At 42.7% G+C, this 14950-nt stretch overlaps 1 protein-coding gene across 4 annotated transcripts; it reads right to left on the bottom strand.

Moving 5' to 3' along the window:
- Positions 1–229: 229 nt before the first annotated feature.
- Positions 230–14950, bottom strand: LOC311024985 (DENN domain-containing protein 3-like). Of its 4 annotated transcripts, none has more exons than XM_084027623.1 (28): positions 14827–14950; positions 12237–12400; positions 10970–11162; positions 10701–10772; positions 10436–10551; positions 10181–10305; positions 9967–10078; positions 9351–9470; positions 9163–9261; positions 8824–8943; positions 8322–8437; positions 7978–8133; positions 7799–7895; positions 7564–7667; positions 6978–7165; positions 6724–6883; positions 6433–6628; positions 6120–6288; positions 4917–5194; positions 4661–4831; positions 3814–3943; positions 3388–3495; positions 2698–2837; positions 1963–2123; positions 1727–1863; positions 1435–1553; positions 1051–1188; positions 230–965 (listed from the first exon to the last, which is right to left on the bottom strand). In XM_084027623.1, the coding sequence occupies exons 2-28, from the start codon at positions 12318–12320 to the stop codon at positions 747–749; spliced, it is 3828 nt and encodes a 1275-aa protein (XP_083883749.1). In that variant the 5' UTR covers positions 12321–12400; positions 14827–14950; the 3' UTR covers positions 230–746. The 4 variants fall into 4 exon arrangements, 3 of the variants coding, with proteins under 3 accessions (XP_083883749.1, XP_083883751.1, XP_083883750.1); XM_084027625.1 differs by having other exon boundaries at positions 4917–5176; XM_084027624.1 differs by having other exon boundaries at positions 10701–10769.

Below are 14950 nucleotides of genomic sequence, written 5' to 3'. Positions count from 1 at the left end.
GGATAATTCACAAAGATTTCTGTGTTCAACTGTGGCTGCATTGTATTTGTACTAATAAAACAGTTTAAGACTGATTATGACCTCAAATCGATAAAACAAGTGTCCTTTTTTGTATTCTCCATTGCTTGATGTGTTTTGTTGATCACTCAGCTATTATAGCCGGGTTCATTTGCTTTCTAAAGGCTTATGAAACAGGAGGGTGCATCTGGCTGGAGGTGACACACGATGATACCTGAACATGTAATTTATTAGCAAACATGAATGACATTCACATTAAATATTTAACAGCTGTTGACATGTAGACAAAAAGCTAAAGAACTCACTCAAGGCACCGAGTTGACCGTTTTCACATCTTGGTGTAGGTTTGTTTCCAAGAAGTAATGATCTGCCCTTCACAGTGAATGTCAGAAACCAAATCTGTCACATACAGTACAGCATAGATATTGTTGAAGGGCTCTCCTCCATTAAAGTCGAAATAGGAGCTGCATTTTTAATTTTGTGATTTTAACTAATAGTATTGGAATATTGCAACAAAAGATACTCCAAATTAAAGAAAATAACTTTCCTCTGCACCTCTATTCATTCTCACCATTCTGTCTTCTTGAGTGTACCGAACCTCCCACATGACCATCTCGTCATCACAGTCAAATAGCTAAGGGTAAACATTTCATAGTGTCTTGTTTATGTACTCGCATGTACATTTTTGCTACTTCTTTCTCTTCTGTTGCGTTCTCCATCTCTGTTCTCTACTCGACTTTCCAGATGGCGATCTTGCCATCACGGCGTGCAGATCCACTCAGGACGTAGCGGTCCTCGGCCGAGCAGAGTGTCTGGATGCAGTCTGAATGGGCCTGCAGCTCCTTCGCCACACTGTGGCTCTCCACGTCCATCACCAACACCTGACTTCTCAGCTGACCGTCGCACTGACCTCCGATACCGCTCCAGCCACGACAGCCCACCCAGATCTGAGCGGAGGGGCGTGAGGAAAGGTAGCACATTACGTATATACAAGACAAGTTAGCAGTCAGATGTTGTAAAATCCTAGCTCACCTGGTCCTTGACTCGAATCATACAGGTGACTCCTGAACTGCCCGGCAGGGGGATTCTCTTGGTAGGACTCCTGTGGTTGTTGATGCGCCAGAGACACAGCTCCCCTGAGTCTGCACAGCCCGTCCACATCTCACCTCGCTGGGACCAACGCACACAGAGACGGGTAAGTCACATGTGTACTTGCAGCATGTGCAAACACCCTGATAATGATCAACACTGACAGAAGCATTTTATCTGTAGTCAAACGTTTTTATAAGTTTTTATTCTTTTTGTTCAATGCTGGCTTGCATAATGGTTTCAATCCCTAATTGCTTTGCTGATTAACAGCAGACCGATTTCCTAACTTGCTGAAGTGAACATGTTAGCTCAGGATTGCAACGTCACCTCTGGGATGACGATGAAGCTGCTGAAGCTACTGGGCATGCTCCGGATGTCATCAGGAAGCGCCATCCTTCGTTGTGGCGTCCCACTCTTTTTCAGTTCAACGATGCTGTCGCCACAACCTGCACACACGGACACTTTTCAACAACCACCATCGGGCTCTGTTGTTGGACAGCAGCAGTGTTGAGTTCAGGCACGTTCAGACTGTAAAATGATGATGACTGCGATAGCAAAGAAGAGTTAGAAGCCTTAGTGTTTGAGTTGCAGAAAACAAAAGGGACGTGTGTGCACTCACAGCACCACAGTGTGCCGTCATAGATGTGTATGGAGGAGAGGCGGTCACAGCTGAGGTGGAACTGTCGCTTCACTTTGAGACCGGCCGAATCCCACTGCAGAATGGTCCCGTCGCTGCTGCAGGAGTACGTCTGCTGACTGGGGAAGGGATGTGGCTGAAGCTTTCATTTGAAACGACTGATTGAAACAATTAATGATCAACCTGATCAAACGGACTACTGACTTAGAGGTCATCACCTGTTGTGTTGATCTCTGGAGTCTTCCGTGAGTCCAGTCACTTCCTGCCGGTGCTCAGTCAGCTGTTTGTTGCAGGACAGGCTGTGAGTGTCGATGATGTAGATGACCGAGTCCTGAGAGCCGATCCACACCTGCTCTTGGACCGATCCCAGCATACAGGTCTATATTGATTTTAAATCAAAATACACAGTGTAAATGTTCAGTATGTGTTCCCATTAATGATGGCGTCATCAATCATTTCTTAACCAGCAAAATTGTAACAAACTCCTCCAAAAGGAGATGCAACTAATTGCATTACTAATTTAAAACATAATACTTACTGTTTCATCAAAACAATATTACTTTTAAATACAACTGTATTAAAGCCATTATGTGAAGCCTCCAGTAGACATTAACACAGAGAATAGTGTGCTGCAGGAACCTGGAAATTACTTCATATTTCTGTACTTTTGTACTTCTGCTTCCCTCGTCGAAAAGTCAATGATTTTTTTGAATGGGTTTCATGATAAAACATGTCGGTAAATATCCCTCTTGTGAATTTATATTTTTGATCCAAAAGCCAATGGAAAAATCCCTTTGGCATTATGTCGAGGGAACCAGTGCAATGCAAATATCCAGGCTTGGCCTACAAAATTTGTGCCGCATCATCTGGAGCCACTTTGATGTGTAAAGTTGGTGGCATTCCTCTTTTAAATAATTCCTCCCAGCGATGTAGCACAGCATGCCTGCTCTCACCAGCTGCGACTCTCCGACCTGGATGCAGTCCTGCAGCATGGACCAGCTCGCTGCATCGAACACAACCACTTTCCCCCCACTGAGAGCCACCCACAGCTTCGGGTTCATCTCACCCTCAGAGTCATTGCAAGTCAACTGACCTGGGGTATATGGAAAAGAGATAAAGGGTAAGAGAGCAGGGACCAGTGAATGTGTGGGCCACAGTATAAATAAATGTCTTCAGTGAATAAAAAAAAATAAAAAAATACATAGGAAAGGATAGCAATTAGATAGATGGCACTTGTGTAATTTGCATTACCATATTAATAGACACTAAATCACAGTATATGTCAGCCACATCTATAATCTATAACATTTTTGTTTATCTGCTGCATTTAGTTTAACTCAGTTATGACTTCAAACCAGGCCAGTAGCCTCCAGGTGCTTTTGTTCGGTCACAATCTATTATTTGTTAACACTAACAATACAGCTAGTATCCTGCCTGCTAATACACAGCACAACAGGACTAACCAGGTTATGTGGATCGGTTATTACATGCCTCTGTGTGTGAACACATGATCTGATTATCGATACGTGGAACCTGTAAAGGACTGTTAATATCAACGAGAAGACAATGGGGAGATATACTGTGTGACAGTAGGGCACTACAAACCGATAATAACACACACTGTGAACTGCACAACATGGTACCTGGTGTGTATAACAGCAAATGTACAGTCTGGGGTTCCGCTAGGTGCAGTGACGGGTTGATCTTGTGTTTTAGCGTCTCTGAGGTCGTTTTCGGCACCATCATGGGTTCTTGGAGACAAACACAGTGAATGAATACGACGGAGAAGGTGAAGGGAGAAGAGAGAGAGGGTAAGAGTGATAAAGAAACAAAAAATTAGAGCTAAAACCATTCGTTAATTAATCAATTGATTAATCAATGATCCCTTTATTTGTATTGTGAGACAGTAAACCAGATATTTCTTTTTGCTTTTTACTGTTGTTTGGACAATAGCAACCTTATAGATGTCATTTCCTGCACTATTTTCTGCCATTTCATAGATAAAATGATTAAACCAAATGATACTATTTGAGTATGGAAAGAAAGGCAGCACAAGACTGAACCCAGACCTTCATGTTTGATCTTATCAAAGTAGGCCAGCTTTGAGGCAGCGATGATGGACCGCTGCGTCTGCAGGCAGCCCATGACAGCATCCATTAACAGGACATTGGTCAGAGCCTGAGTCATGTACTGGGGGTCCTAAAGAGACAACAAGTAGACATTATGTTAAAGAAATCTTAGTATAGTACACCGTCATTAACTCAAGAGGTAAGTGATTCACATTAAAAATGGAAACTTACATTAAAAATGGACTTGCATTGTCAAATAAGTAACTAAATCACGGCTGTAGGCAGAGCAGCACCCTTACTGCATCTATCTGGTTTCTGGTGTGAAGCCGTTAACGAAGTTATCTTCGTAATGCAAAGTCAAACGTACAGCCACGGGTCAAAGTCATCTTAGTAGACAATGTCATTGGTAGCCACGGGAGCAACGCTGTAGTAGTCCCACCCTAAAGCATCCCCTGCTTTATCGTCTATTTGACTATAAATGGACCTCCATGTACTAAATGAACATCATGCTGGATTGAAGAAGACTTGAAACTAAAGATTGAGACCATAAACTCATGATTACAATGTTTACTGAGATAATAAATCAAGTTAGAAGTATGGTCATTTTCTCATAGACCTCCATGCGACTTCTTTTTGCAACCAGAGGAGTCGCCCCCTGATGGCTAGCAGAGAAAATGCAAGTTTAAGGTACATCCGCCTTGGCTTCACTCTTTAGAACCAGAGGTTGCAGCCTGGCAGAAGCCACGCCCCCCGAAGCATGATGGTGAGGTCACACTAACACCAGCCTCTACGAGTATCCACCCATCATTCATTCACTGTAACTGAGGTCACAGGACAGAGTTCACACCTTGTGCTGGTCAGCCATCTTGCGTCCGGCCCACATCTCCTTCACCACAAGGTTCCAGAGTTCGGTCTCTGCCTTCAGGTTGGCCTCAAACACCTCAAGCCTACCAGAGGTGTGGATGTGGAGGGAAGGGATCCGGACCAGGAGGAAGGGAGCTGAGGCAATTTTCACCTCCTGTACAACGATGGGGGAGGGATTTATTGAAATAAGAGTGCAGGGTTAAGATTATTTCAGAGAAAGGGGAGGAAAGACACCTGACCTGTATGTCTCTGAATTTTGTGATTTCCAGGAAGCCCTGTCGTCCCACGGTAAGCAAGAACAGGCGTTTTTGTGTCATGGCAATTTTCCCGACGCCGTGGGAGGTCTTGACACACGATGACAACTTGTAGACACACTCGCTGTTGTCAAGGTGGTCTATGACCTCAGAAGGCAAGTTGACGTCTTGTGCCTCCGCCTCCGTCTCCTTCCAGAATGTGTAGAAGACTCTGAAGAGTTCAGGGTCCACCTGGTTCGGCTGGCCTGGGTCAGAAAAACAAACTTAAACAAGACAAAGACAAACATTACCACACTCGCACAAACAGATTAAGCCATTTCCACATTCAACCTCATATATCTGAGAATAGTGTGTGTTATTGTTCTTAATGTGTCATGTGTTACAAAATGATCAAAACAGACTCCCAGATCACGATTACAAGCCATTCAGTTTCATGTTATTGTTTTTTCCATTCCATCGAGCCATGCATGATTGCCTTTCACACAAGTCAAAACAAACAAGGAGAAATCCCCGTTGGAAAAAATGGGAGTGGTTTCAAAGATTTTGTGTGAAGGAGCTTATTATCACACCATGACAACTTTAAGTCTGAATCTATTTTAGGACCCTCGACATCACTTATTTTTTTCCTCACATGTTTTATGTTTCTCTACACTGAGATTTCACAGCAAGTCCAGTTTGCATTTTCCTATGAAGTACTTACTAGAAATCTGTGATATTGATTTCCCTCTGAATCAGTGCAATGTATTTACACATACAGCACATATGTAGCCACCTTAGCAAATAGAATAATCACTCTTTACAGCTATAGTTTGGGTCTCTACCAACTCATGCTAATTGTGATAACTGTTGTTTCGTCACCACGGGTGTATCCTCTCATGTTATACACATTTGATCCATTGTTAATGTACAAATATTAGTGCAGCTTTAATGGACTCCTCAATTCCACAACCTGTCAGAATAAGAATAATAAGAAAACCATTCTAAAACAACCTGAACCAGTGAGTGCAAACTGCCACTTGGTGCCCCATGTTGTCATTCTGAGGTAAAGAGTTTTAAATTATTAATTTCCCCAAAACTGATTACAACCAAAACAGAATAAATCTACATAGTCTTTGTCTGACCAGGAGGAAATATCCATAATGAACAGATCTCTAAAGCACACACACATCATCCAGCCTCATAACTTACCATCAGTGAGAGCATCAAACAATCGGTGTATGGTTGCTACGTCCTTAACAATCCCACACTCCTGAACGCAGCGGACAAACTCTTCCCGGTGAAGATGCTTTCTGGGAAGCTGGAATTTTTTGACGTGGTCGTCAGGCTGCGTCAATATCTTCTCATTCTCTGTTTTCACCTAACAGAGGAGAGAAAACAGACAAGATCACATCCATCATCACTACGTTATCACCAACAGGGGGAGACACACATCACCAAACATATAGAGATTGCCCTCCAACCACCACATCTTCCAGATGGAAGCATGCTTCTGTAAACTGACCTTGAGGATTAGTCTCTTGAGTTCAGGTCTCCTGTCAGCCTGCTGTCTCTCGTCTCGGTGCAGCGAGTCCACGAGCCACGTGACCAGCTGCGTTGGGAAGATGGCCGTGTCGGTCTTGTAGAGGTTCTGGAAATCCCCCAGAGCGTCCAGCCGTCGCCAACACAGTGTGTTAATGAAACCACGCAAGTAGTAGAATCTGCACATGGAAGAATGTTGCAATCAATCCTCCAGCATTTGGACGTAGAAACAGACACAACTTGGAGACAGGAGTGCCTAATCAAAGCTGAATACCTGGCCAGCATAGTGGAGTTCTCATTTTGGACAGAGAAGATGACTTTGCCAAGCTGCTGGATCAGCTCGCTGTAATAACTTTGGACGGAGTGGAATGACATGGAGGCTGGGAACTCTGGGAGCTTAAACACCTTCGCTGCTTTAGGAGGAGTTCTCTGCGCTAGGAGACAAAGAGGTAGGAAAGGAGAGAGGAACTATGAGGAGAAGGAGGATGCCAACAGGAACACGTTTAGTCTTTTAGTGCTCTGTCTCACCAGGGTCAGACATGATGATCCTGGTCAGCAGCGTGTTTCTCTGGAAGCTGATGGTATGGTCGTCTCCAAGGTTAGGGAGGCTCATCCCCAGCCTCTTACTCAGCGTGATCCCTGTGACGGAGCTCTTCCTCCGGGCTTGAATCTCCTGCATGGTGGGTCTGCGTGGGACCTCAACCATAGCCTTCATCCTTGAAAACACATGACAGAAATGGTAAATGGCCTCATTTATATAGTGCTTTTCTCCAAAGCGCTTTACAGGAATGACTGACATTCACCCATTCACTCACACATTCACACACCGACAGCGGAGTCAACCACGCAGGGCAACAGCCAGCTCGTCAGGAGCAAATAGGGTGAGGTGTCTTGCTCAGGGACACCAGGCACTCAGCTAGGAGGAACTTGGGATCGAACCGGCAATCTTGCGGTTGCCAGCCAAACGCTCTACCTCCTGAGCTAAGCCCCCCAGAAATAATACTTTAAAGGTCTGCATTTTGCCACACAGTTAGAAAAGAGAAATGCAGTGGTTATTTGTCGTGCTACTGACTCAACGTGGTTTGAGGCTTTTCAGAGCAGTTTAATAACTTACTTCTGCATCTCAGAACGAGTGCTTAGTTCCATCCGAGCAAAGTTGTCCATTTTCCTGTTGAGGCGATCCTTGAGGAAGCAATGGAAGATGTGCGTCTCCAACACCTGCAGAGTTATTTAGTAGATGAGCACCTGAACCGGCACCCCGTGTCTGCTCAGGGACGTCAACTAATGTGTCACTCATTTAAGTAACAATAATACATATACGCCACTTGTTTAACCAAGTTATTCTTTACCTTTTTGTAAAACAGCTGTTCAGCTGGCTCTCTGGTTTTCAGGAACTCCTCACTGTTAAACACTCGATGCTCATAGTTGAGATGACTGCTAACATCCCTGTTATATACATACATGCAGACATTAACTATACATACACATATATAGTTAGATCTGAGTGCACAAAGAGCATACACAGAACCTGAATATGTTGACGATGAGTTCCAGTGCGATCCTCTGGATGTCTTGGTTGAGGTTGTGTTGCCAGGCTCTTCTCTGTGCCCGCTGCTCACTGATATCAGTGCAGCTTGCATGGTGGCAATGACACAGGTCAAAATGTATCTGCAAGGACTGACACCTGGAAAACACACTCACACTGTATAAACCAGTCGACACTTATCTCGTATGTCTTGCTTAGTTTGAGAAAAGGATCAGTAAAGCTGCAACAGTCCAAGTCCAAATCTATATGTCACTTATTTGTTTGTTGTTTATTTGTGTTTCTGTGTTCTTTTCCTCGTGCTAGCAGAGATTACCAGCTGTGAGCACCTTTGTGTGAAGCAGTAAGCAGCAGCCGGGGGGATCTCTGGGAGGTCAAGAGTCTCAGAACAAGAAGTGGAGACACTTCCTTTATCAATGTTGATGAGGATCAAATCATCGGTTTCCTGGATGGAAGGAAGATCAGGAATGAAATTCATCTATTCCTCATTTTGACATGAAAATGTTTACACAAAAATATTATTTGTGAACACAACCAACAAGACATAAGATGTAATGCAAAGTATTCATTCAGAACTGGGACTGACACCCGCTGTAGGTAACCATCTTAATTATGTATTTATTTCGATCAATAAGTTTAACTTCATCATTTCTGAATCAGAGATGGATATATTTTATGAAAAAGCTACCATACATTTAGTATATAACATTAGTATGTTAAATGTATTAACCACACGGCATTCCAATTATTTCATCAATATTCCACTGTTTTCGATGATCAAATGTGTTCTGTGTTGGAGGTTTTAACTGATTTGAAGGGTTGTGCACTCACAGTGGCGACCTCTTCAAAATGGCTGAGATGGCAGCCCATGAGGAAGGCTGTAGGAGCCATGAGGAAGTCCAGCATGCCTCTGGCCAGGACCGGAACATATGGATGCTGCCACAACAAAGGCTGGAAGAAACATTTAATCATTATTACATCGTATCATATATGATCTATATATGATATATGATCTATTGAGTGACTTCATTCCCTGCAGGTAGACATTACTCCTCTACATCTTTATATAGCAAACAGTTTGCTACCATATTAATGCCCTGAATGTCGGATATAGCACCTTTAACACTGTGGTTCCCTTTGCAGACACGCAAACACAGATTTTCAACTGACCTGAAGAAGAAGCAGGAAGCTCTCTGCCACCAGCGTGAGTTTGGCCCAATCAGCAGAAAATAAGACCACCCGCTGCTCCTGCAGCAGACAAGACAGTACCTACAGACGGGGGACAGACAAACAGAGAAAGAGTTAATATGAAGTTGCTCCTGGTTCACTCACATCAACACAACGAGGGAGAGTTGTACCTGAAGGAGTTGCTGCGGCCGGAAGCAAAAGAAAGGCAGATGGAGGTCTAAATCTACAGCTGGGTGGTCTTTGTCTTCTCTGGGTGGTAACACGATGGTCAGAGGACGCAGGGTAAACATCTGCAACACACACACACAGTTATAGTCTGTCTTCTTCTGTCTGGCTGCATCACAGTCACAGGATGTACTGTACTACTGCTACTACTACTACTACTACCACTACTACTGCTGCTACTACTACTACTACTACTACTACAACAAGGGATTGGACGATATAGGATTTTCCAAATAAAAAAAAACTCACAATAAGTTGATCGTGGTTCATTTCCATTATTCGGATAATGGTAAAATTTAGTTTAATTTAAAAAAAATAGGATACATTATTACATTACATATTTTTTTATGTATCCTTTATTTATGCAGGTAGACCTATCATTTATGATCATCTAACTATTGTATTATTTTTCACAAAAAAATACAATAGTTATGTTGGTTTTTTACGCAAAATGTTGTTTCAAGCATATTTTATGATTATCTGGATATTGTGAATCACAATGTGTGTACCTGACTTCAGACTGTACACACACAGTACACACAGTACACACACAGTACACACCAGATGCAGTTGTCCAGGAGGGGGAATAGGCACCAGTGCCAGTTTGGCTGCAAACTCCTTCACTCTCTCCTCCATGTCAGATAAACGACAGGTTCGGAGCTGGATTAACAGACTAGCAGACAAGAACACACAGAGAAAGTGACGCAGAGATTGTGATGCGATTCATATGGTAAAACTAAACCGGCTCAATTAGTCAGGCGGTTTGGTTTCTCACCATGACAGGCAGTCTTTAAGTGCAGTGAAGTAAGGATACTTGGATATGACACAGAAACTGTACGCAGAAAACAGTTTGGAAGATTTATAGGATCCAGCTCCATTCTGGACTAAAGACGTCCCCTCCTGTCCAAACAAGAGAGAACAACTTTCATTTATGTTTTATTTTTGTTTCTGTATCTTAAATATGTTTTTAATCACAGCTGAGATGTGGGTGAACTGTTGTGTGTGTAGTATAACGTGTTGTACTGCGTACCAGTATCGGTCGGTGACATTGCATTACTACTCCGTGGGTCTTGTTGCCAAAGACGTCAGTGAAAACCAGGAAGTGGAATTGTTCATCTTTCTGTTCATTGGTTACCTGAAGCCCACCTGGAAACAAGACACAAATATCCACACATGTAAACACACAGTATCATTACAAGATGTCCATTTTTCACTACCGTGTGGCTGAACGACATGCAAATCGTTTACCCAAATTTGTGGGACTGTGTACGTGTATGTCAGGGAATATCAAATACCCGGGAAGCAGAGTTGAGGCAAAGCCATTAGGTCGATGTCTTTAGGAACACTGACATCTTCACTTCCACCTGCTGAAACAATACAAAACTAAATTACGCAATTCTCTAATGGTAAAATTGGTGAAGTTAGGCCAGGGAACAAATCACAAACCTCGAGGCAGACTACATGTTTGTGGCTCCACAGAAGTTTTACATTTGAAAAACAAACTAACACCTGCTGTGTGTCTATGTGTGGACAGAGGATCCAGACCAGCTAGCAGGCAGCACACCTTGGCCGGGAACTGCAGCCGCTGGAGGAGGAGGAGGAGGCTCCCTCTTCTTCCTCAGAAAGGAGCGCCGCCTCTTCCCGTGAGACCTCACTGCTTCACTCTCGGCTTGCGGTCTGCTAACGAAGGGAGGCGCCAGCACGTGCAGTACCTCCGGCTCCAACAGGTGGTCTTCTGGAGATCCATTGTTAAAGGCCTGAGTGTGAGATGGGATGGAGGATAATCGACATCGACATTACACATATTCTACATTTAGTTAACAGAAGAGAAAAGAAATACAATGTATTTTAACAGCTGATTAACTGATCCTGACATTATTTAGACAATATTGATGCGTCCCAATGGTCACTTTCATCTGCCTTCCTCATTGCACAATTATTTACTGCAAGTAAAGATACTTGGTAAACAGAAATCTTTACACATTATACATTTAAACATTATGTCTTCATTAAATACTGAAACTCAAGATACAGATAGGAAATGTGGCAGAAAGAGGTTCAAATCCAATGGGCCAGTTTTGCTTTTCTTCATTTTGAATTTTGGGCATTTTGATACTGTTTTTACCAACGTTTTAAGTTTTCATTGATTTCCTGGCTAGGTCTCCCTCAAAAAAGAAATGCTTGATCTCAGTAGGACTAGTCTGGTTCATAAGAATAAAAAGCTAATAAAACATGGGGTTTACCAGTAAAGTGGTGACGATCCAAGCAACAAAAACGTATTTAGTCACCGAGAGGCTGAACGGGGGAAAGTCGCTCGACGCACTGGCTGTCAATCATGAACTGAATCCTTATATGATTTTCGGAATTTATTGTCCCAGGTCTTCAACGGTACCCGATACAGCGAGAACAGTGAAAATAGTGCAATGGCTCAATAACAAAAGTGTGCGATAGCAGTCAGCAAAAAGTAGACTTCCTCCCAACACCCCCTCTCCTTCCATTCATACAAAGAAACAATGCAGGTGAACAGCTTATAACCCTTACTTCCTACAACCCCGTGATCATAAATTACCGTAAATGACTAACAACAGGTTTTGCAATATCTATATGGCTCCTACAACCAGTATCACCCTAGTATAAAACAATAGTATAAGTTGACCTATAGATATAGAAACGTCCAAATGAAATGGAATGAGGCTGCATTCAATCTTTGATGACAATACCACCAGGGTTTGACCGAAGAACTGGACTCCTTCTTTCAAGATGCCTGAGTGTCTTTTTTTCCCTTATTAATACAGTTTGCAGGCGTGTTGGGTGCGTTTGAAGACAAATACCTGGTAGACTTCACTGAGTTTGTCGCTAGATGCTCCCACCACCACACAGGCTTCCAGCAGAACAGGAGGCAGATAGTCGGCCATCACTGACACCAGCCCAGGACCCAGGGGGGGCCAGCAGAACAGGGCCAAGGTGCCAACTCAGACGTCCTGGATCACAACCACTGAAAGTAGCGGAGACAAGAGAGCGGAGTAAAAGAAAGGTTTGCATTCAGGGACACCGATGACATATAATAGCTTGTGTGTTAATAAGGCAGACAGAATGAAGTTCTCTCATCTTTGTCATTCTGCATGAGAACAACATCTATCAGCTAAATAAAGTCACATGAGTGCTTGTTCCAACTCATTATCACCGCTGCCGTTTTCAACAACAACTTCTCAAAGGAGCCAGTCAGACATTTTCCCACCGCAGGATTGTTCCAGTTTTGGGAGCGTAGAAACAGCTCTTCTGCAATTATACAAAAAACAAAATCTGAGTTTAATTTGTTTTTATTATACCGAGATTACACGGTGCCGTTTTCTATGGCATTATTGTATTTTCCACGTTGCTTCTTGTGTAACTCGGGAGATAATTCAGAATTCTGCAATGCATTACTTTGTTGCACTGTGTTTAATACGGAAACACAAATCCGATTAAAAAAGCAATTATTTATGTTTTAAAAATGTTAACAAAAAATGTACTGAAAAGAGTTTTTACTCTATGGATCAATCCACAATCATACTGTTTCATGGATATGCCATCTCTGTAACTGAACTCGAACAAATCAAATCAAAACTACCTTCATGGCTTAATACCACTATCTATGAAATGCTGTATCATTGCTATTATTTGATGAGTGTTGAGTGAAGTGTGTGCAGCCTGGACGGTACATGTGATTTGTAGTTCTAAATGACTTTTACTATACTAGTACAATGTCTACATCTGTACACGTATATACATTTAATGTACTGTGATATGGATTGCTATGTGTTCAAATATTGTCATTTTTAGCATGTGGTGCCACTGAAGTTCTAGGGATCCATATGAAGTCTCAGAACACGACTGAATTGGTTAAGCCGATTCAAACTATGTGGGGGGGTAATGCATGAAACAGGATGTCATTCATCATTCAATTAGTATATTTCACTGCACATCCACATAATGCGATAAAGCATGCTCACTTTACCCTTCATCACATCTTTGCTGATCTTTTTTTCCCTTCTAGTGAGTAACCACAGTGAGGAGCAAATTATTTTAAATCACATTTTCCCCCCATGTCTTGGTCTAGTCTCTTCTTGGAAAATGAGGCTCATGTGTGCAGAAGAGGATGGACACTTTTACACAACAAGGCAGAGGAAATGACTTGTAACTGGGTCACAACGGTGGGCTGCGTGGATGAAACGTTAACATCAATTCCTCTACTCTCGTGAAGTTATGACAGAGGCAGACTTGTAGAGAGGTGCAAGATGATTCTAAAAGAAAATGTTTTTTTTTTTGGCTGAGGCTGAGCTGCCTAAAATAAATGTAAGTGATCTCCACAGCAGTATGCTTATTTATACATATATTTATCTTCATTTTACTGTACCCTAACCCTTAAAATTTGACCATTGCAATAACGATTGCAACAAAGTAGCACTATTTCCTGGTTTGAAATCAAAAAGATAACTGACCCAAGAATGTCAAGCATTAAGCCATTAAAAGAGCTGGCCACATGACCTGCTGCTGCTGCTCCACACTGGTCCAAGGATGTGACATGATTATAAACATGTGTACGGTTCAATCATATGATCACGTTCCACATCAAACCATGACAACACAATAACGGTGTTACATCTTCTGAGATGACACAAACACACAACAGTCTGACATCTCTACCTTCAGGACCAGAGGCGGTCAAGCTTCTTAATCTGAATCAAATGTGCCCTCAAAACACAGGAAACTAGTGTGACGGGACAGAGCTCAGGAATGGTAAAAAAATAAATAATAAAATAACTGATACAAGCATTTGCATAAATGTAACCATAAGAAAAGTTATGTGTGTGAGAGTCTAAACATATCTATCTGACCTTCAGAATAAATTCGATGGAAATAAAAAGCAGTGCAAACCAAGTTAAGCTGTTTCGCGTCTCCTAATTTAAATATCACTCCTTGATCTTCTTCATCAAACAGGGTACTTTTCCAGTTCTCATAAAGAATAGCTCATTGACGAAATAGTGCGCAGTTTGGACACAAAAAATAGGTCACTGGCGCACTACAACACAAGACAATAGTTATATGATCCTAAGCAAATGTACCACTTAAGGCTCGTTTGTGTTCATTGTTTTGATCCAAAGCAACACCGTTTGTATCACGTAAACGTGTATCATGTTACGACACCAGCTACAAGCATGCCTGGATCGCGCAGTCTATGCAGCATAAAAGTTTAGCAAAGAATGTAGAATTCAGCAAAGTTTTACAAAACGATGTTTGCTTGTCGCCAACGCTGTTTTATTCCACCTGCGACACGTGACAGCGAGTCACGCGCTGCCCAGGTGAGAGGATGCGTCCAGCCAGTGATTTAGTTTAGATTGCCTAAACTCTCATTAAAAGTTCTCTTTTCGCGTCACATACCTCCTCACAAGCTACGGTCCTCGTGCATCCCTCCCACGTCCCTGGCAGCGGTCCGGAGCTGTGAAGTCACTCCTCCTGCACAGCGAGCTCCCGCACGACTGAACGCCGGCACGAGCTCATCCCG

The sequence above is a fragment of the Eutrigla gurnardus genome (genome assembly GCF_963514095.1).
Source record: "Eutrigla gurnardus genome assembly, chromosome: 14".
Classification (NCBI taxonomy): Eukaryota; Metazoa; Chordata; class Actinopteri; order Perciformes; family Triglidae; genus Eutrigla; species Eutrigla gurnardus.
The sequence above is the reverse complement of the archived record's forward strand: the minus strand, read 5'-3'. Positions and strand labels throughout refer to the sequence as shown.

What these genes read in the sequence shown, in the direction of transcription:
- LOC311024985 (XM_084027623.1), bottom strand. Translation starts at nt 12,320, where the DNA reads ATGGCCGACTATCTGCCTCCTGTTCTGCTGGAAGCCTGTGTGGTGGTG. An exon ending in AATGTCACCGACCGATACTG is followed by an intron (nt 10,306 to 10,435) that starts GTACGCAGTACA and finishes TTGTTTGGACAG; the next exon opens with GAGGGGACGTCTTTAGTCCA. An exon ending in TCCAGAGATCAACACAACAG is followed by an intron (nt 1,864 to 1,962) that starts GTGATGACCTCT and finishes TCCCTTCCCCAG; the next exon opens with TCAGCAGACGTACTCCTGCA.